The sequence below is a fragment of the Harpia harpyja genome, chromosome 24 (assembly GCF_026419915.1).
Source record: "Harpia harpyja isolate bHarHar1 chromosome 24, bHarHar1 primary haplotype, whole genome shotgun sequence".
Classification (NCBI taxonomy): domain Eukaryota; kingdom Metazoa; phylum Chordata; class Aves; order Accipitriformes; family Accipitridae; genus Harpia; species Harpia harpyja.
The window spans coordinates 58,085-80,463 of NC_068963.1; the positions used below are offsets into that span (position 1 = coordinate 58,085).

General features: G+C 45.6%; 2 protein-coding genes across 2 annotated transcripts in view; both read right to left on the reverse strand.

Moving 5' to 3' along the window:
• Positions 1–635: 635 nt before the first annotated feature.
• Positions 636–8,035, reverse strand: LOC128135744 (ubiquitin carboxyl-terminal hydrolase 42-like; the record flags this gene model as incomplete). Its single annotated transcript, XM_052774807.1, has 11 exons — positions 7,808–8,035; positions 7,252–7,362; positions 7,077–7,179; positions 6,862–6,929; positions 6,631–6,701; positions 6,002–6,084; positions 5,642–5,753; positions 5,235–5,375; positions 4,924–5,024; positions 1,255–1,381; positions 636–748 (listed from the first exon to the last, which is right to left on the reverse strand). Coding segments are annotated over exons 1-11 (1,217 nt in total), but the record flags the coding sequence as incomplete, so codon positions are not given.
• Positions 8,036–8,811: 776 nt separating this feature from the next.
• LOC128135745 (E3 ubiquitin-protein ligase RBBP6-like) overlaps positions 8,812–22,379 on the reverse strand; it is a 29,190-nt gene continuing 15,622 nt past the window's right edge. The window contains exons 5-16 of the mRNA XM_052774808.1: positions 21,334–21,422; positions 21,118–21,214; positions 20,135–20,274; positions 17,950–18,119; positions 17,052–17,155; positions 16,413–16,604; positions 16,254–16,332; positions 16,103–16,160; positions 14,577–14,942; positions 14,145–14,246; positions 12,122–12,860; positions 8,812–8,880 (exon numbers count right to left, since the gene is read on the reverse strand). Of these exons, the coding sequence (XP_052630768.1) occupies positions 8,812–8,880; positions 12,122–12,860; positions 14,145–14,246; positions 14,577–14,942; positions 16,103–16,160; positions 16,254–16,332; positions 16,413–16,604; positions 17,052–17,155; positions 17,950–18,119; positions 20,135–20,274; positions 21,118–21,214; positions 21,334–21,422 (2,205 nt within the window). The remainder of the gene's footprint in view (positions 8,881–12,121; positions 12,861–14,144; positions 14,247–14,576; positions 14,943–16,102; positions 16,161–16,253; positions 16,333–16,412; positions 16,605–17,051; positions 17,156–17,949; positions 18,120–20,134; positions 20,275–21,117; positions 21,215–21,333; positions 21,423–22,379) is intronic.

Consider the following 22,379-nt stretch of genomic DNA (forward strand, 5'->3'; position numbering starts at 1 on the left):
CTGGGGGAGGAGAGCTGCCCATGTCCATCACTTCAGGGCAGAAGGAGATCCCCCCCGTTGGGTCAGGAGGTTCAGAGCAGACCCCCTTGCTTTCTAGGCTCCTTCTCAGAGAGGAGCCTGGGGGCAGCTGAATCCACTCCTAGTCCCAGGCTTGGTCAGCGGTTTGTGCCTAAAGGGATGAGGCGTAGGGATTGTGGGAAAGCAAAAAGAAAGAGAGAACAAGACAGAGAGAGAAAAAGGAAGAGAAAGATGTCACCGGTCCTGGGTCCAGCGTTGGGCCAGTCAGCCGAGGGCTCCAGTCCCGGTGGGCTTGTGCACGACGTGGGGCTTCAGTTTGTGTGCTCATCCTTGGCTCTCCTTCGGGTGGGCGCTCGAACTCATGAGGTGTCCTGATCAGTTTGTGAGCTTTTGGGCGTGGGGGTCGTTTGGGGAATAAGCTCCCCCTCCCTGCAGACGCGGTCTTTGGCCATGCAGGGTGAGCTGTGCTGCTCAGTGTGCCGGAACAGCACATCAGAACAGGGAGCTGTGCACCCTCCTGCACCCCCCCTCCTGTTGCTGATGGGTGCTGATCCGCTTCTTTTGCCCTGGGGTTCCTTGTTATGCGGAGTCGGTCAGTTGAGCAGAACTTGCCCCACCGCAGTGTTTGAGACATCAACTCTTTCAGTCTCTCATAGGCCCCCCCCTGGCCCCCGTTGAGGTTTTTCCCTTCTACATCTGCAGCACCATCGGTCACCTCCTCTTCGGGGAGCTGGTAGGGGACCCAGGAGTCGGGGAGGGGACCCAAGCATGCATCACTTGTATATTCCAATCCTATTAATATTATTATTATTATTATTATTATTATTATCATTGTCATTTTAGTGTTGTTATTACTTTCATTATTAGTTTCTTGCTTTCTGTGCTATTAAACTGTTCTTAGCCCACGAGTTTGACTTTTTTTCCCCCAATTCTCTTATGGAGAAGGATGTTCTATATGGGGTTGGGGAGGCTGTATGGGGTTTGGAGGGGCGGTCACGGGGGTATTATGGGGCTGGGATGATCTATATAGGTGTGTGGGGGGGTGGTTTAGGGTCTATATGGCCCCGGGGGGGGGGGGTTATATGGTCTGTATGGGGCTGGAGAATCCACAGGACTGCAGGCAGGGGCTGCCTGGGGCGGCCTGCTGCCTGCACTCCTTGCTGCCTGGGGCTGCCTGCTGCCTCTGTGCTGAGACGTCTGGGGCTGCCTGCACCCCTGGACACCCTGGTCCACTACCCGGACACCTGGGGCTGCCTGCTGCCTGCACGTCCAGATGAACGGGTCCTCCTGCTGCCTGCATGCCCGGACACCTGGGTCCTCCCCCGCATGCCTGGGTTCATAGATGTTGATCTGGATTACGTTGCTGTGGAGAAAAACTGGTGTCTATGAAACATCCATTATTTAGAATGTTGAAACTAGCTGGATGCTTTTGGCAATGACCGCATATAAAAACAAAACCATGAGTGGTTGATCTGAATGCTAGGTGCTTGAAGGTCCACATCATTTACAGCCTCTCCCTTAGACCCTGCTTGGATCTGGACTAGTGTGAAATAAAAACATTGGAACAAATACTACTTCAAAAAAACAGCTGGCTTCAATAATTTGAAGTTCTAGTTCTGCATAAGGTTGATATTACAATTTGTATGTTAAAAGGACACAGTCAACTGGAAGAAACTGCAGGTTGTGCTTACTGTAGTTAAATCACTTAATATGAAGAAGTTAGTAGAGGGGGAAACATGCAGTGTGGACTGCCTACAGCACATGATGTTCGAGTCTGTAGTGACGAGAATCTTTTGTCTTGCTGAGGGATTATAAAAAGCTTGCTTCCTTTTAATGCTTCTGTGTCGGAAGCTGCATTTCAGCAAGCAAAAACAACTTCCCTGACTCTTAAGTTGTGTGTCCCTTTAATGCTGCAAAATGTAAAGAAGGATACTTGCATGCATCTTTCTCAATTAAATGTACAGTGGATGTCTTCTTCAAATAGGCTGGAGCTTAAAAATGACCTTCAAAATACTGGATCATGTAATGTTGTCTACACATAGCTTCAGTCCACTTGGAAGACAATTGGATTGGTTACACAAGTCTTTCTGTAAGGTACAAACAGAGCCTAAGGTTTTGAGTGCCCAAGAATGCTCTTGTCAAGTAGGTTAACACGCACACAAACACCATGTAATAATGGTGTAAGGGGTCCCCAGAACATCTTCAGGACAATGGTATTTTCTATAAGCAGCTGTTTCCATGCAACCTCAGGTAGTGTTGTGCTGCTCTTTACAGGACTGGGTGAGTGGAGTTGTCTTTGGCTGTGTGGGCTTAAACATGTTTCTAATGTGCGTGTCAAATAATTGCCTGTTAAACAGACTGCCAATCTGGCTGAAGCCAGTGCTTCTGAAGAAGGTAAAATAAAAGCTATGATGATCCAGTCCTGCCATGAATATGATCCAATCAAGTAAGTGTTGATAATGTCAAATCTGTTCTGCTGGGTCCAAACGAGTGCTGTTTCTGCAAGGCGATCCCAAAAGCTGAACATGGATTAAAGCTCTTCCTGGAGGGACCTGTGGGCAGGCAGGCCAGCCGGCAGAGCTGTCCAAGTCTCTGGAAGGTCTCTCCGAGCTCTTCCTGGCCAGAGGCAGCACTGGGAGGAGGGACAGGGTGGGCTGCTGGTGCCCTTTGTGCAGCTTGGTCCCTGCTGGGGGAAGTTTTGATGCTTCCTGGATTCCTGGATTCCTCTCCGGCACTGCCACAGTCAGATGCCATGCTCCTCCCTCATCCAGGTCGACAATCTGCCCCTGTCACCATCTCAGCACCCACGAGTGATTGCCTGATGTGCATCTCCGCGGTGCTGAAACCCTCCTCCTCCCTGCTGAGGGGTCACACTCGGTGGTGTCCACAAACCGGCTGCAGAGGTCATAGCCCCGATGTGGGGATCTGCTCCGCTCTCTCTGCCACAGCTGAGCGTGCTCCCGAGCAGCCCTGGGTGTGGGAGCCCGCTTGCAGCTGGCATTGGAGGGCCCTGCAGCTGCATCATCCCTTGGGGCTCTGTCATGACGTGGAGGACTTGCTCTCCACCTCCCCTTCCTCCTCGCTGAGCAGTGGTAGTCTGTGGTCTCCAAAACCTGGCTGCGGAGAGCATAGCCCTGCCGCAGGGATCTGCTCTGCTTCTGCATTGGCAGGGTTTGCTCCCGAGCAGCGCTGAGTGCAGGACCCGACTGGGAGATACTGTTGGAGGGCCCTGGAGCAACATCATCCCTGGGAGTGTGATCATGACTTGGAGGAGTAGTTCTCCTCCTCCTCCTCCTCCCTGTTGAGTGGTCGTAGTCTGTGGTGTCCACCAACCAGCTGCGGACATCTCTTCCCCACTGCGGGGATCTGCTCCGGGCCCTCTCCCTGGCACCGTTCCTCTGGCAGCGGGAAGAAGGGCTGAATCCCTGCTCCTCTTTGTTGCTGTCTTCTTGCACAGCGTGCAGAGGGGCAAATGGTGGAGAGCGGACCGGGCACGCAGCTTTCCTTCTGGACACCAGCCTTAGGCAGCCGCAGAAGAAGCGATGCAAGCAGGAGCCCACGTAGGAGGCGATGCTGAGCCTGCCTGGCCAGCCTGCAGATGCCTCCCGTGCACCTGCCTGGGTTAGCTGGCTGGTGCTGGCTGGTGCAGAGGAGCTGCTGTCCTCTGGAGAGTCCTCCATGCCCACCGCCGTGTCCTGCAAAGAGAGCTGTGCAAAGGTCCTGCCCTTTCCTCCTGAAAGGACCTGAACAGTGGGGAAACCCCAGAAGCTGTGGGAGGGGACAGCTAAGGGCCTCCCAAAGGCTCTCCTGGAGGGCTGCAAAGGCAGAAGGGCCAAAGGTGGACAAATGGGGTGGATCGAGGTGGGACGCTTTGAGAGGGAGCAGCCTTGCGGCTGTGAAGAAAGCTGCAGCATGGGTGGGAGAAGAGAGCAATGCCAAGATCCCAGAAAGAAATCTGCTGTCCAGCTGGTGCCCTGACCCACCTCCCCAGGTTACCTTAGTCCTAGGAGGCAGACCCTGTGGTCCCACAGAATCCTCCTGCTTGCTGTCAGCCCCCCATTGACTGAGGGAGGAACAGGCATATGCTGGTGCCAGTGAGGAAGGCACCCTTTCTCCCGTTTTCAAATCAGAGCGCCTGGAGAAAAAAAAGAGTGATCTGCATTTAGGGCTGTTCTTGCAGCTTTCTCTGGGGTTCAGTCATTTTCTCGGAGCGGTTTCGACAACTGACAGAAGACGTAACCAAGACTACAAATGGGAAAACTGATTGGGGTCTACCCACCAGGTCTGCCCCTGTCAGAGCAAGTCCTCGTCTTTATCATCCCTACGGCCTCCATTTCATAGAATCATAGAATGGTGTGGGTTGGAAGGGACCTTAAAGATCATCTAGTTCCAACCCCCCTGCCATGGGCAGGGACTCCTTCCACTAGACCAGGTTGCTCAAAGCCCCATCCAACCTGGCCTTGAACACCTCCAGGGTGGGGGCATCCACAGCCCCTCTGGGAAAACTCTCCCAGTGTTTCACCACCCTCACCGTAAAGAATTTCTTCCCAACATCTAATCTAAATCTTCCGTCTTTCACTTTAAAACTGTTACTCCTCATCCTATCACTACACTCCCTGATAGAGAGTCCCTCCCCATCTTTCCTGTAGGCCCCCTTTAACTACTCTTCTCTACATTAGCCAGCTTCAGACAGCAGACAAGTAGCACTTTACACCAGGGCAGCAGCCTGAAGCCCAGCAAGGGAAGATAAGGACTGACGTGGGGTAGTTCACATTCAACAGCACTGAAGGATGCAGGTAATAATTGTCTCCTATGACAGGAAGAGAAGCATGCAGGAGGAGAAGAAAAATAGCAAAGCCAGGAAAAGGAAACGTATTCTGAACACATTTTAATACTTGTCATCACCTGACATAAAACAGTAAATAGGCTTGCTGCCTGAGAACTGTCTCAATGCCACAACCATTCACAGCCATATCGTTCATCTTGTACCACAGTCCATTGCTGGCCTGCAAAGAAAGGCATCAGTCTCTGGAGATGAACCGCATGGTTTCTCCACAAAAACACAGGCGGAGAACCAAGAGTACACCAACACAAATCCAATCCAGCCCCTAAGGAGACCTTCTCCCTCCAAACCTTGGCCACCAGTTACACTGCCGGGAAGCTTTGTCTTCCCCAGCACACATTTTTTCCCTGCTAGGAAGGAAGTTGCTCTTTACCTTTGTGTAGCAGAAATAGTGTCCTGCATGACAGCTGTCACCACGATGCACCAAGACAGCATATAAGGTGTAGAGGAGCCGTTCTCCGGCTGTCTGGGACATGTATGGCCGAAGATCCAAGTACTCGGGATACTCCACAACCTACAGGGAGACCAGGAGGGCTCAGAAACGATCCTGAAGTACTACATGAAATAGCCTTCAACGTGGCATGGTTTGGCTGGCAGGAAACTGTTCCCAGCCAAAGCAGCTCTGTCGGAGCAGAGTACATGCTTGTCTTCCCACCAGAACTCTCCTCTCCTCGGAAGGGAACACGAAAAACCCAACACGAACAGCTTGTGAAAGAGCGTACTGCTTTGGGAAATCTCCTGCTCCGGGAAGGGAAAGTTGCCCTCCAGTGGCATACACACCTTGCTGATCTTCCTGCTGGTGCAACCTTCAAACCTCTTCAGACACACTGTGAGAACCTTGGGCGCGCAATGGACTGTAAACCTCTTGGAGGCGGCAACCATCTTGTCACATCTTGAAAGCAAGCACAGAGCCAAGTGCTGAAATGCACCCAATTTTCCCCCAAGAAGACCAGACAAGCTTTCATGTCTCACACATCCTTACACTATTTTAAGGCTATTCAGTACCATAAGGCCAGATTAAAAAAAAGCTGCGTCTCATTATCGTGCATTAAGCCTATGTGAAATGATGACTTCTGCTCAATGACATGCAGCCCCTTCCCGCAGGATCTAGTACTACTGTGTCGCTAGTAATCATCTTACTTGCTACATTTAAAGCAGTTTTCACCATCCAGCTGCTCTGGTTTCACAAAGTCCTCCAGAGCTGCAGTGACAGAAGAGGCTGCCTGGAGGAGTAAGAAAGGAGAGCAGTGAGCTGCGGGCAATGCCCTTGCCCAAACACTTACTAGGAGTTGACAAGAAGACCCAGGCAGCTGACGCTGAGGAGGCGCACTGTGAACCCGCAAGCAGTGTCCAGAAGGAGGCAGAAAGAGGGTATGATGCTGAACATTTCCCTCAGGGAACTGAATTCCTGAGGGATTCCCGGGGCTATCGGGAGCTACTTCCCTGTGGCACCGCAGGGTCATCAATAATGAAAACGATACAACCCATCAGCCTGGGAGCCAGATGGGGTGCTGAGGGAGGGCAAAAGGAAGAAGGATGAGAGTACGTCAAGGGTGCAGAGAGGATAATTCGTACTTGTCCAGCTTAAAGCCAGCACCTACAAGGAGACCACTGCCATGGCCTCCCCAGAAGGACACAGCTCATTCCACTTCTGACCCTCCACCAAGCTCTCTTGTGTTCGCAGTATACGTTTTTAAGTCAACCGCATGGATTCCGGAAAGCTACAGGGGCCTTGGGATGTCCTGAAACACAGCTATAAACCCTCTTACTTTTATATCCAAAGGGACATCCAGGAAAGCCTCGTAGGAATCGGAAACTGCTCTGCAGCTCAAGCACGTGACTGGAAGGCAAATCAAAATGCTCAGTGATAGGGGAAGTCACTGGCTGTGCCAGTTTCCGTCCTTCATACCTACTACGCCAGTCACACGATCGGCTCTTTATCACAGGCCAACAGAAGGGCACAGACAATTCCAAGTTGAGCAATAGTTGCGGAAAAGTACCTCTGGATCTCAGAAAGCCCCCAAATATTTGATGGATGATGGTAGTTGCTTGAGAAGACATGTCCAATCTGGAAATAAATGGTAAGGCAGAGAGTGATCTCCTCCAAGAGTCTTGCTTTGTCTGAAAGCCCTGGGCATAGGTTTTCCTTGGTGGGAGTACACCAAGGAGTCCAAAGGGCTCGGGAACATTGAAAAGGTAATTTGCTTGTGCTTACTCGCTGCTTCCACTCAGACAAGCTCTCTGCATGGCATCGACAGTAAAGCGTAGGAACTCGTGGGCATCTTCCTGCCTGCCAAGCTGGAAATCTTCTCCTATTCCTAAGAAAGAAGTTAGTAATTCACTCGTACAAGAAGGGGAGAAAACCTGTAAAAGCACCTGAAATGACTTACGTGTGAGGACGTTGATGACAGCGCTAGGCTGGATGGCACTGACTGAGGAATGCAGGACCTTGTTAACATGCTCTTCCATTATGCACATCATGCAGAAGTCTTGCTGACGACCTGAAGAGGGAGGGAGGGAGGGAAGCAAGCTCCTCAGGTTAGCAAAATAGCCATAGCGATGGGAAACCTCATGGAGATCCTGAAGTTTTAAGAACAGTCTCCACTCCTCCCAAGGTGCCAACGTCCCAACAAGCCCGGAATATTTTAGTGCGTAGAAAACTTTCTTCAGAGGGATGCTTAACTGACAGAAGTTTTCTGTGCAGTAAGCAAAGAGAGTTTGACTTGCAGGAATAGGGACCAAGACCCGGGGCTAGAAAGAAGTGCCTATCTGAAGATGAACACGCCTAGATAAGACAAGCGGCTTCTAGGCCTGAGCGTTCAAAGAACAGCTCCTCGTGGGGTTGACAAAGAAGGGCTGCTTTTCTCCTAAATCAAATTCCAGATGCTGGGAATCCTGGGGAAGTGCCCAACAGATGTACCAGGAAATGTTCCTGAAAGTACTCACACGACTGGCTGTGCTCACGAGAGAGCAGGTAGTTGGCCAGAGGGGCTGTGTACGTCAGGCACTGCAGGACGGAGTTGAGGAAGCATGTACTGCCCAGGTTGTGCAGTCCCGCTCCAGCTCTCTGTCTTTGCTGCCAATCCATGCAAATCTTCTCCGGGGGAAAGAGGATCCTTTGTTGTGGAGCCATTCCCTTGGCAATGACTGCAGGGAAATGACATTTGAAAAGAGATGACACGATTTTGTTGCACAAAAGCATTTTTAAAAGTCGAGTTCTGTACAGGAGCACCCAGGACAACCAGCTCTAACCTCCAGCCCGGAAACACTGGGGGAAGCCTAACGCTGCCGTTGATATTTACTGGTCAAGAAACAGTTTTGGAAAATAGGCTGTTCCCCTGCTTATTTTGCCAAAAGTCCAACAAGCCCACACTCCGATTTCTGTGCCCAGGGCTATCTTCCTTTCCCTCTCGAGACTTGAATTGGATTAGCAGGTCAAGTCTCCCCTGTTCCTGATTGTAAATTGATGAAAACAAGCAAGTATCTAGCAGAAGGTAACCCGACCGATGTCAGATCTTTCTACGAGCAAGGTCATCTTTCAAAGTCTTGTACTAGTGGCAGAGGAGTGACAGAGGAGCGTTTTCCTGCATCTAATTGGAAGCACCTGGCTAAGTCTGGCTGCTATCAGGAAATGCCCCAGAATTCACTCTAGGTTGTCAGCACATTCAGGGATGGAGCACCAGCCACGTCCGTTGCCTTTGGGGATTCACAAAGCCAAGCCTGCTGGTGAAGCCATTACTTACAGGAGTCGTTACCCATTGCGGCCATCACTCCTCTCAGGAACAGAGGGGAAAGCTTTGGATGACAAAGGAGGTCAGGACGTGCTCCAGAAAGAGAAGATCGGTGCCAATCCCCTCACCTGATCACAAAGAAATAACTGTAGCTCAACAAAATGCTTAAAAAAAACCCCAAACGCAACCCACAGAACAGCATCCGCCATCAACAGTGTTTCAGTGGCACTTGTAACCGCTGTCGAGCTGCAGGCTGATGGCCCCACTGTCCCTGTCACAGGACTCCGGCTGACAGCAATTACCAAGGCCCTTTTGAAAGACTGCATTGCGTGTCACCTGCTCTGAAGAGGACCTGTTGCTTACCTCGGGCTCTCCAGCCCACACTTGCTCACCTTGGATGCAGGAGTGACCGGCTTTCGGCCGCTATTTTAACGGCTGCCTTTGCCGTGCTCCTTTTCTGTCTTCTTTTCTACTACATCAATCAGATCAGGGTGGGCTTCTTGTCATGCCTGAGCTTTTCCAGCTTAAGAGTTGCTGCCTATCACTATGTTGAAACCAGTCAGACACATTTAGCCTCAACTGAAGAGGGGAGATGAGGGATATTGGTCCAAGGGTTCTCTGAAGACAGACACAGGGATCTGTGATCATTTCACACATGTGGAACAGGCCACACTTACCTTTAGCAGATGATGGCCAAGCACTATTGTTCCAGACGGAACATACGAAATTTAGTCACTGAGTCAACATCTGTTTCTTATGTCTGAACAACAGTCAAAGCTTCCTTTGCTCTGTAAGCATGCTGTCCTTCACTGTGGTTAAAACCATCTTAACTGTACTTCACCACCTGAAGTCAAATGCGTTCCAGTATCTACCCTCACCCAGAGAGCCCTGTTCGGATACATCCCTTCACACTACTGTAGGCACTGCATCAACACTTCAGAAATCCCACCAGAAGACTTCTAAACATGACTGTAGTAAAAACTACCTACTCGGGCCTGAGCGTAACTGCATTCCAGGTGTCTTCAGCTCAAAAAACTTGGAAAAATTAATCATAAGAAACTCCACGTGCAGAGTAAACTAAATTCACAGGAGACTGAAAAATCATCAGTAATGCTGCTATAGCGCTCTGAAAACAGAGGGGAGTTTAACAGAGCACAAGACAGACATTGACTATGGCTTCTTCAGCACAAGGTTGTATAAAAATACACAATTTTGCCTGGTTTGATGGAGCTACTCCAGAAAAAAAGTCCAAAATTTTATTCCCACGCAAGTTTACTAAGTATTCTGAACCTTGATAATAAAGCATACTTAACACCTTCCAACTGAAGTAAGAATCCCACTTCGCCGAGTCCTAAATTTTCTGTGTTTCATCAGGCCAAAGCATGTTCACAGAGAACGGTCCAAAAGAAATCTTCAGTTTTCAATGGCCTCACCATCACGAGCACAGACTAGGCAAAGGGAGAGTCTGAGGCAGCCTTCAATTCCCATACATCTGGTGTTTACTTTGGTGATACCAGTTCCCTGGACCACACATAGGAAATGCTAGATGAGCACATTTTTAAAGACTGTTACGGTCCTGTGCTTTTTGATTCTGGAAAGTAAAAATTGGAGTGGCTTAATTGGAAAGCCTGCTTTACCTTGCGCAGAAAACACCTGAAGTCCACCAAGAATGCCTTGACATGGAAAGGCACAAACTACAGGAAGTGAAATCCAGTACCGATTCTGGTTTGTTCTTGTTTTAACCGTCAGAAGTACAGGATGCTCCATCTCTAACCCAGTATTTAAAATGTGATAGTCACCCCCACTGAAAAGCAAGATGAATTATTACTATTACTATTTACTGTTTCTGTACTGCTAAATACCCCAGTAACAACACATATAAACAATGACACTTTCTGAACAAAATAGGCTCCGCAAGCAGGAGGCTCTAAAATAAACGCTGCTTTAATTTTTCGTACTTCCAAAGAGAACTCTTCTGGGGCAAATCCCATAGCCAAACAGTTGAGGGCTTTCACTGCTGAATTCAGTCTTTAAATTCAGTCATTACCACGATGTTATGCCCTTAATGCACAACGAGAAGTGTTTCTTACCATGCTGGCTTTCTGACAGTTGAGCAACACCCACCACTGCCACCTTTTTTTTTTTTTTTTAAATTACGTCTGCCTTACAATTATCAAGCTACTTAATTTTACATTTTCTAGATTTCCTGTCATTGTTCAAAGTAGTTTAAAGCAGAAGCCTGCCTTTCTAGTGGGTTTTCTTCTTCTGCCAAACTCATCTGCTGAACCCCACATTTAATGGAAGGGTGAGCTCTGTATCATGGCACCGCACCACCATATGAAAATACTACTACTAAAGCTTCTATTTAAAGAACACAAACACCTTGGTGATCAGCATTCTTATGAGAGGAAATACAGATTACAGGGCATCCTAAAGTCTATGTGTAAATGTCTGCTGGCAAATGACAGCAGCTTTCCAAACAAACTGGAACAAGGTTGAAATGTGACAGCTTTGTATTGAACGTTATTCTAAAATAGTCAGGACCAGCTGTGAATAGCGGCTCTATGTTTGGGGCCACATACTACCTTTTACAATATAAAAACAAGGCCACTTGGCACATGAAAAAACCGTGCCTCTTGGCAGCACCTCCCCACATTGCATCAGTTCAAAGGATTTAAAGTCCTACCTGTCTTTTCAAAATTAAACCCCTTGATATGCTATTTTTTGTACATGTTAGCTACCAGCAAGCTTTTACTGGTACCTTTTTTCTGTCACTAGTCTCTTCTCTGCTCATGTTCAGCTATCACTGGAAATCTCATCACGTTGGCTAGTTTACTGAAAACTTACTATAACCAAAAAGTGACATAGCAGGGCTGTAATGTATTCTGCAAAGCATTTTGCTGCTGCTATTTTATAACAGGTACCACCTTCTTCTGCCAGGCAATTAAAAAAAAATTCAGCTGTGAAAAGTTTTGCAGTATACTCCACCCAAACTAATTAACTAATTAACAAAAATAACATGCCCCAGCAAAACCTTTCATGATACGTGGCCACAACTCACAATTCTGTTCAAAATGTTCACTTTTATAAAGCTCTGATGTAAAAATCAAATAATCAAGCAGCAATATTTTAAGTGCAGCACAGGGTCTTCCATGTCACTATTTGCAACGCTTGAATTCATTTACATTTTAACAAAATTTAATAGAGATGACTTAGGAATTAAGTCATTTTTTTAATATCCCTCATTCTATGTAGTGACAGATTTCACGGTTTGCTTATCTTTATCTTTGCTCTCCTTCGATTTTTCCTTCTTGCGTTTGTGTTTTTGGCTCTTTTCCAATTCCGCTTCGCTTCCAATGTGTTTCTTATGCTTCTTGTGTTTCTTATGCTTCTTGTGCTTCTTATGCTTCTTGTGCTACTGCTTCTCTTTTTTCTTTTTCTTTTTCTTGCTGTCTTGACTCTCTCCTGAGCTGGCACTGCTGCTGTGGCTTCGAGGCTGACTCTCAGAAGGGCTTTGACTACAGCTAACACTGTGACGGCTTTGACTTCTGCTTGCTTCAGGCTGGTCAACTGCAGCAGGTGCTGCTGTATCCTCTTTCACCTTATCAACAGACTTTTCTTTCGGGTCTTTGGGATTTTTTCCTGCAGCTTCCTCATCTTTTGCAGATACATTACTCTCACTGTCATTTTCCTTGTGGTCTTTCTTTGCCTTTTCCTCCTTCGCTGGTCTGGTTTCTGGGTGATCTTTTGTCACTTTTGGGTGAATTTTCTGTGGGGTACCAAGAACCTTCTCACCCCTTTGAGAGGAAGATGTTTCAACACTGCCTGTCTTTGGCAACTCCTCCTTCACTTTTTTCGCAGGAGGTTCCATTCGAGGAGACTTTTCACAAAATGAAGGAAATCCTTCATTCTCATCTCCTTTTCTTCTCTTCTGGTATTTTTTATGTTTATTTCCTTTGCCATCATCCTGTGGATATTCCACTTCCTTCTCTTTTGATTTTGTAGGATCTTTGATGACATGGCTCGCTCTTCCAGAAGATTTTTCAGGGTAATTTCCAGCTCTATTACCAGGTGACCTTGATCTAGAACAATAGTTACGACTCTTCCCTTTGCCTCTTCTTGGATACAGCCGCGATCGCGAGTAGGAATGCAAATGGGAACGACAAAATGATCGAGAGGGGGAGCGAGAGGGGGAAGAATCTGATCTTGACTTGGAGTAGGTATAGAAACTTCTAGAGTAAGATGAAGCACTATAAGGAGGCTTGGACCTTAAAAAAAACACAACACACACACACAAGAAGTTAATTCAAAACAGTCACTCTCCCCAGTTTTTTCCTCCCAAATTTGGTTTGGGGTTTTTTGACTCTCCATACACTTATGTTCTTTCAGCTGCTGACATAATGCTACTGGCAACTGAAGAACTTAATAACATGTAAAAGTTTCTGCTCACAAGACAGAACAGCTGTTGCTTTGTTAGTGGAAAAACATACAGGAAGGGTAAGTCTGTTTCCACTCGCTTCTACCACATGAACTACCATAGCTATTGGCTGATTTAAGGTGGTGTATAGTGGCCTCTACTGCTATGTGAATGCACACATTTTTTCACTACTCTGCAACTACACGCAGTGCAAATCATTTTTGTTGCAGTAAGATGCAAAAAGAGCAAGTCTTAATGGCTACAGTGCAGTATCAAACATCAGGAAAACACGATTTGGCCTGAAGACAGTAAAGCTCAATTTTAAAATGCCAGCTTAGTCTATTTAACTTCACTACTTCTTTGGCAATTTGTACAGGGTGCAAAATACTTGTACCGCAGTCTTACAATCAACACTTCTAGCCCAATGTCCTAGCAAAATCTTGCACATACCTCTAGCTCTAACCAAGGATAGTGACAGCGGTTCAAGAAAAAGTCGTATCTAAACGCTTCTAAACTCAGCCTCTAGTAATATGACTCAATGTCATTACTCTAGGAAAGATACTGACAGCATTACTAAGAGACAGCTATTCAGGCTCCTGCCCAAGTGATATTGGGGGATAGAAAACATCAGCTACCCTGAGTTTTTTCTTCACAAGTTTTTCTTGGTTTTCATTTAACAATGTCAACAAAATTCTAGTGAAAGCCACCAGTTTGCAGTCCAGCTTAAAATCTCTCCGTGTATCCACAGGAGACAGACAAAAGAGGAAATGCAGACAATTATCTCCTCCGATGTGCTTTGAGGTAATGGTTACAATCAGAATAGGGAGATGCAGAAAATCTGGCTAGTACACCTATTCAGTTTCTAGCCTCCTCACGGCTCTCAGGAGGTGAAGGATGTCACTGCAGAGAAGCTTTAGGAAAAGAGACACCTGTTCCTTAACAACTGCTGCCCCATTATAACTACCAGACAACTGTAATCTCTGCCATATCTGAGCTAGTAACCTACATATGAAACTCCTATCCCTGCCAATCCCTTGAATCATCCAATCCATTCAATGAGAGAGAGGTGGAGTGGAACTCCCCCTGATTCTTCCAGACAACCTGCTTCTCCATTACAGACATGTAAACCAGTTACCTGGGAAACGAATGCCTACGCTCCTTTGGAATCTTTTTACATTCCATCAATTCCTTAGCAAAAGCACTTGCAAACTCATCGAGTTTGGACTTTTTCTTTTCCCTGTTAAAATCAGTTTGACCTTTATTACAAAAAGGCACCAAGAAACAAAACATGGCCAATATGAGAAAATATAGACTGCATGCAAATGCAAAAGGGGAACATCCTATTTCAGCAAAAACAGTTTAGCATTCCTACAAGTTTTAGGGAAAGTTTTAGAATTACATTTGTCTTGGTTTAGTTTTGCATGTTTACCATCTGCAACAAAAAAGTATATTGGAAAAAACACTGTCATTTTTGCTTGTCAGGTGCACTTGAGTGTAACTGCAGCTCGATATGCGATCAAAATACAAAAATGAAGAACAACGCAGCTTCATTGAGCCAAATACTTACTCCTCCTTAAGACTCCGTTGTTCTCTGTAAAACTCCTCCCTAGAGAAAGGAGATGCTTGTGTCCTTGGGATGGTAATTGAATGAGACATGGGTACTGCTCTTGGAACACAAGCTGATGACGTGTTTGCAGGAGCTGGGGGATATCCTGGAGGGGGGACAGTGCACCCAGCAGATGGAGGCTGACCACGTGGAAACTGAGGAGGAAACGGTGGTGGTGGTACCCCCAGTGGAAGAGGAAGTGCATGGCGTGCTGGAGGATACGAGGGAGCTGGAGGCACAGGCACAAAGACTGGTGTTGGTTCTGGTAGTGCTGGGGCCTGAGTCCTTTGGGTACATTCACTGGGCAGGCGTCCTCGATTTGGACCTCTAAAGAAACCCAAAAACATGTGTCACTGTTTGTGTCTGATTTTGAAGAGGAAAGCGAAGGAAGCGGGAGCATGGTGGCGAGCACTTCTTGTTCTCAACTTAAGCATTTTTCTCCCTGCTTTCCGTTCATTTGAGATTACACTCATTTCTTGATCCTCATACTTGCCTTCCACATCCTCACCCCCAACACTTCCCTCGGTCTTCTCTCCTTGCATTCACCTTTGCAACTGTGGGTGGAGGCTGCCTGTGCTTAACAGAGACTCCCATCTCCCACGTGCCATGTGCGCACCGCTCCTCTGCTACTCCTTGAGACACTTAATATTTCGCACTTCTAACCTTCAAAGTACTGCACAAATATTAACTCATCTTCTCTCAAACTTCTTTTAACCTCTTCCACATACGCTTCCTGTGCTGTTGCCTCATGATGATGTACTTGGCCTGTTCTTGTCCCTGCATTGTTATTTTCTTGCTTACTGAATCTGAGATTTTAAATCATCTGTGGGATGGATCCCGATTTTTGTTTGGATTTCTCTTTAAGATTTTATAAACACAGTGCACCCTTACAGTCTATCTAACATCAAGTATATAAAAAAATGAAGGACTGACTTGGCACAGCAATAACAGATAAAACACATTCTTCTCTTTCCAAGGGAGAGAAAGCAGCTTGGCTATTTGAGATGAGTAAATTGAAGAAACTCAAAATTGTCATAAAATAACAGCCTTGACTTTTCCAATGATTTGCTCAATCAGAATCAACTAAGTTGTTCAAAAAAGAATGCTGGAGGCTGATTTCTATTGGGAAATCAATTTCTTCAGCCTTATACAGCCAGTAAGCAAAAGGGTGGCTTTTCCACCTGATCCTTTAAGTATATTTGATTTTTATATGTACTTATGGTTTCCTCAAAAAGTGTTCATTTTTCAGAGTCCTCTTTTCAATTAGGCACTGGACTTTTATTGTAAATAATCTTACTGGGAGCACATACCCCTTTGTTAAAACCAATTCAAATTAGGCCATTTAAAAATTCATGACCACTTGTGTTCTACACAACTATCTGTGCACACTTACTTCATTATAAATCAGCTGTTGTAGAATTTATGTGTTACAGCCTCATTTAACAGGTTACAAGTAGTAATACATTGAATTCCTGTAGAATACTTACAGTTCCCAGCCTGGTCTGCCACCTGCTGAGCAAATTGTACTGGCTCTCGCTGGATGACCTTTTGGAGTGGAGAGAGGAAAAAGCAAAAAATCCCATTCAGTTTATCTGAAGATCATTTTTTAAAAGAAATTCTAAAGTTACAGTTCCTTACCAGTGGTAAGTGTTGATTGTCCTTGGGGGCCCAGATGACTTGGTAATGCTGGTTGTCTTAGTACAGGAATCTGACAGCCCTTGTGAATAAATGCAGACAGTTGGAAAATTAGCTCTACTAAAATACAAGAATCGCTGCAAATGTTGAAACAAAGCTTACCTTCTCTTCCAACAAACTGCTGATTGACAGAGACAAATATGTAGAAGGTTCAGCAGCAGTCACCAGAGCAGCAGGAGGTGTAAGAATCACGAGTGGTGGTGGCGGCAGTGGCAGCTGCTGCTGCTGTTGGTGCCAAATCTGCTGACGGTGCCTTTTTCTGTAACCAGCTCTATTTTTGAAGTTGCTCACAGCCTAGAGGCAGAAAAACATTTACAAAAAGGTAATATGAAACTTCAGCAGATATACGAACAAAAGCCTCCACAGAGTAAAATTACTTGTGTGTTTCTGTAAATGCTATCAATCCCAAAAGAAATCAACATGCCGATACATGAACACATCACATTAAACACTGATACTAGTGATTGGTAACTCAGAGTGTCTGTATTTAAAGTACTTCCGTGTTAACACAGAATTTGAAAGCGAGGCAATCACGTTAAACAAAAGCATGACCTGAATTTGCCAGATTGTCTCTAAGGAGTTGTAAGCTTCTGTGATAACAGATAATGTACTTGAAAGGTAAATTTAGCCTTATTCAATTCAACCTTGCTTAAGCAGATGTAAATTAATATTTCCTTCCCTTTCGGCTTTTTACAAATAGCCTATTCTTACAAGCACTTTACGTAAAAGTCATCATGTTACCCGGCGCAGGCACTTGTTGGCCACTAAAGCATCAGGTGAAACACCTGTCTGATGACACTTTGGGCATATATGTTCCTCAGATTCCAGTAAGGCTGTTCTAATACCTGTGTATAATTAGAATAATCAAAATAGCATTTAGCCAAACTAAGGAAGTTTTGGGGGTTCTAATCAACTATAAAAACACGTATATGATTAACAGGTGAATATGGTCTTGAATTGAGAGCATGAAGCTATAAAGGTTCAATAGCGTAAAAAATTTCTAGTAGGCAGCAAATAACTCTAGAGTTTTGGTATGTCACTGTTGTAACATTTGAAGATGTAGAGTAGGCTGTGTCTTGATCTTTCAGCTAGTCTTTTTCCCACTATATAGTACAGTGAGAAGTCCCCACCCTCAAGGTTAATGAATAAAACTTGTCTCAAAAAAACGAATAGTACGTTCAAAAAACCATTAGTAGGTTCGAGTTCTGAAGGTTTTAACCAACTCTCCCGTGGAGAAAAATGTGGATTAAATGCCTCTAACTAACTATCCGTTTGTTGCAGACCACCGTAAGTCACCAGAGTTGGCTATATAGTTTTGTATGAGAGAAAGGGCTGTGGGCAAACTAAATGCATTCAATATCCAATACTGCAATCACCTGCACAACCAGCCACTCCTCTCATACTCATCCTTCCGCATGTAAATTTAACTAAAAAGCTATTTATTTATTTATTTATTTATTTAACTATTAAAGCTCTGTGGCTTTTTTTCCCCTTTATACGAGAAGAGCCCTTTCCTATTCAGGGTATACTTAAGTATAAAATAGAACTGGTAACAAAGTAATTTCGCTATCTCCTCTTTCTGCTTTCAGAAGAGCAGATGTGCTGTTTTGAATTAACAAACATGGGAGTTCAGACTTACATTCATCACAATAACTGTTTCCACAGCAGGGAATAATAGCTGCATCAGTCATTATCTCCTTACAAATGAGACATAAAATCTCATCTGGAATAGGATCACCTGAGGAGGAAGAGGATGGCTCCTCTGGTAAAAAGGGAGGCTTTTCCTTCTTTCTTCTAGTATAAGCTTCCCTGGAGGAGGGGTGGCAAGGAAAAAGAAACAAATTAAAGATGGGTAAAGGAAAACTTTTCCAAGCTTTGGATATTATCAAAAGAAGACAGGAGATGGAATTCTTCTCACTCCACATTAGCCTTCTAAAACATAGGCATTTAGTTGAAACTACTTTTCTATAGCCACCACACTAGAATAGGCAGGGGGGAACAATGTTCCTGCTGCAGAGCTCTCCCATTCAGTGGATCAACAAAGAAATTAGCTCAGATGAGAAAAATCATTTCTTGACAGCTAGAAATCAGGTGAAATGAGTCCCACCTCTCCTTTGCCAGAGGGTAAATGTAAATTTCAGGCTCAGGGTAAACTTAGTCTGCCAGTAATTACATTTTATAAATGGAAGAAGTCCATGTTGCAGCTTCTACAAAAGGAGATCCACGACAGAAACCCAAAAGTGCTACCAAGCGCATTTTAAAACAGCCACTCTTGTCAGCACACAGCAGTATTTTCTTAGTTCATAGCAACAGGAAATCTGCAGCCTGTTTCACCCATAAGATCTACTAAAACTCAGAGGGAGGAAATCTCAGTCCAACAGCTATTTGTTAAACTTTGCAAGAAGCCTTTGAAACACAAAGCAGAAGCAAAACGAGCTTTCAAAGAGAACGACTCCCGCTGTAACCACTATGGAAATCTTTTGCAGAAATACAGGTTCTTAGCATATCACAAGTTTAACCAAGTTCCAGGGGCATGAACAGTAGGACCACCCTATTTTAACATTAGAAAGCATCACAGATTTTAAGGTTAAGATACAATGACAATGCTTCCTCCCTCCTCATTACAGATGCAGGTCAACCTCGTTGCATTGCCACTCAGATGTTGTGGTGGGTTGACCCTGGCTGGATGCCAGGTGCCCACCAAAGCCATTCTATCACTCCCCCTCCTCAGCTGGACAGGGGAGAGAAAATATAACAAAGAGCTTGTGCATTGAGATAAGGACAGGAGAGATCACTCACCAATTACCATCACGGGCAAAACAGACTCAGCTTGGGGAAAATTAACTCAATTTATTACAAATCAACCAGAGCAGGGCAATGAGAAATAAAACCAAATCTCAGAACATCTTCCCTCCACCCCTCCCTTCTTCCCAGGCACAGCTTTACTCCCGAATTCTCTACCTACCGTCCCCCCCAGCGGCACCGGGGGATGGGGAATGGGGTTTACGGTCAGTTCATCACACGTTGTCTCTGCCGCTCCTTCCTCCTCAGGGAAAGGACTCCTCACTCTTCCCCTACTCCAGTGCAGGGTCCCTCCCACGGGAGACAGTTCTCCATGAACTTCTCCAGCGTGGGTCCTTCCCATGGGCTGCAGTGCTTCAGGAGCACACTGCTCCAGCGTGGGTCCCCCACGGGGTCACAAGTTCTGTCAGCGAGCCTGCTCCAGCATGGGTTCCTCTCTCCACGGGGCCACAGGTCCTGCCAGGAGCCTGCTCCAGCGCGGGGTTCCCACGGGGTCACAGCCTCCTTCGGGAACCCACCTGCTCCGGCGTGGGGTCCTCCACAGGCTGCAGGTGGATATCTGCTCCACCGTGGACCTCCATGGGCTGCAGGGGGACAGCCTGCCTCACCATGGTCTTCCCCACAGGCTGCAGGGGAATCTCTGCTCTGGCGCCTGGACCACCTCCTCCCCTCCTTCTTCACTGACCTTGGTGTCTGCAGGGTTGTTTCTCTCACATGTTCTCACTCCTCTCTCCAGCTGCCGTTTTCCCTCTCTCCCAACATTTTTTCCCTTCTTAAAAATGTTATCACAGAGGCGTTACCACTATCGCTGATTGGCTCGGCCTTGGCCGGCAGCGGGTCCATCTTAGAGCCGGCTGGTATGGGCTCTCTCGAACACAGGGGAAGCTTCCAGCAGCTTCTTACAGAAGCCACCCCTGTAACCCCCCCCGCTACCAAAACCTTGCCAGACAAAGCCAATACAGACATTTACGCATGGTTTCTCTCGTTCACTTTTTGGTCGGTCCAATGAATTCCATACTTACACATTAAGACACGGTATTGCGTATTTTCCAGTTTTTGTCAGCATAACACCCTTCGTATTGGGATCTTTCACCTCCACCAAGAAACTCCTTGGAATTCCTGTGCTCTTTTTCATTCTGGGAACAGACCCAAAACTTTCGTCCTGTTGAGACAAGAAATGCAGACATACCGCATCTTAAGACCCACACTTAAAATGACATTTCAATGATTATTTTAAGCAGCAAAAGCCTTTAATCCTCTCCTTTTACCTAGCGTAAGGGTCGCTCGACTAAAATACTTCTTTTCCTAAATGAATACAGCCAGGATGTTCCAAAGGCTTGAGCAGTGTTTTGAACTCGGTCGACATTCTTTGGCTTAACTTCAGGTTCCTTAAGGGTGAAACAGCCCTTAGCTCACCATCCGCTCAGAGAAGAGACACAAACCCGCTCCTCCTCCTCCAAAGGGCAATTCAGAGGGAGAGCTTAATTCAGTGCTCCGAATCACTCACTGGGGAAACTTACGTTCACCGTATCTATATGAAGGTGGAGTTCATACCTCATGCATATACATTCAGTGACTAACTTTAAATGGCATGAAGACACAACCAGAGGCTTGTCTAATTAAAACACACAAATGTTCAGTAGATGGGGTCAACAGAAACATCTTCTTTTTAGACGAAATACTAAAAACTATGAACTGTCATTAAAAAGAGTTAAAACCAGAAAAATTTCCAATGACATTGAAATGTACAAAAACACGCATGAAAGTTCACAGAGAAAGATCTATGGACACATTTCATGTCCATGACCTAGAAAAAAGAAAATTTTACATTTCTAATTCCAGGTTTCCCTCGAATTCTGAAAGGCTTTGCAACGTGGCCATATAACCTCTGTATTTCACCCCAAGAGAAACAATTCTTCACGTCAGCATTCATGTACTTGTTACCTAACTGCCAGGGTAAAACAATTAAAAACTAAGTAACACCAGAAGTCCCCCACAATCTTACCCCATTTGTTGGGCAGTTCTTTATATAGTGGCCAGGTTTTCTGCAACGATGGCAAGTATATGATGATGGAGGTGGACCCAAGGGTTTCTTCATGTAACTACAAGTTTTGGGGGAATAAAAGAACAAGGTATGCATGTGTCTCTCTTGTTAAACCAAACACCTCTACAGTTTTGTCCATAATCTTCAAAGAACAGATTTGACATTATCAACACTTACTTGACTGGATCATATTCATGGCAGGACTGGGTCATCATAGCTTTTAGTTTATCTTCTTCAGAAGCACTGGCTTCAGCCAGATTGGCAGTCTGTTTAACAGGCAATTATTTGACACGCACATTAGAAACACGTTTAAGCCCACACAGCCAAAGACAACACCGCTCACCCAGTCCTGTAGAGCAGCACAACACTACCTGAGGTTGCATGAAAACAGCTGCTTATAGAAAATACCATTGTCCTGAAGATGTTCTGGGGAGCCCTTACACCATTATTACATGGTGTTTGTGTGCGTGTTAACCTACTTGACAAGAGCATTCTTGGGCACTCAAAACCTTAGGCTCTGTTTGTACCTTACAGAAAGACTTGCGTAATCAATCCAATTGTCTTCCAAGTGGACCGAAGCTATATGTAGACAACATTACACGATCCAGTATATTTAAGGCGTTTTTTAAGCTCCAGCCTATTTGAAGAAGACATCCACTTTACATTTAATTGAGAAAGATGCATGCAAGTATCCTTCTTTACATTTTGCAGCATTAAAGGGACACACAAGAGTCAGGGAAGTTGTTTTTGCTTGCTGAAATGCAGCTTCTGACACAGAAGCATTAAAGGGAAGCAAGCTTTTTATAATCCCTCAGCAAGACAAAAGATTCTTGTCACTACAAATTTGACCATCATGTGCTGTGGGCAGTCCACACTGCATGTTTCCCCCTCTACTAACTTCTTCATATTAAGTGATTTAACTACAGTAAGCACAACCTGCAGTTTCTTCCAGTTCACTGTGTCCTTTTAACATACAAATTGTAATATCAACCTTATGCAGAACTAGATCTTTCAAATTATTGCAGCCAGCTGTTTTTTTAAAGTAGTATTTGTTCCAATATTTTTATTTCACACTAGTCCAGATCCAAGCAGGGTCTAAGGGAGAGGCTGTAAATGATGTGGACCTTCAAGCACCTAGCATTCAGATCAACCACTCATGGTTTTGTTTTTATATGCATTCATTCACAAAAGCAACCAACTAGTTTCAACATTCTATTAAATGG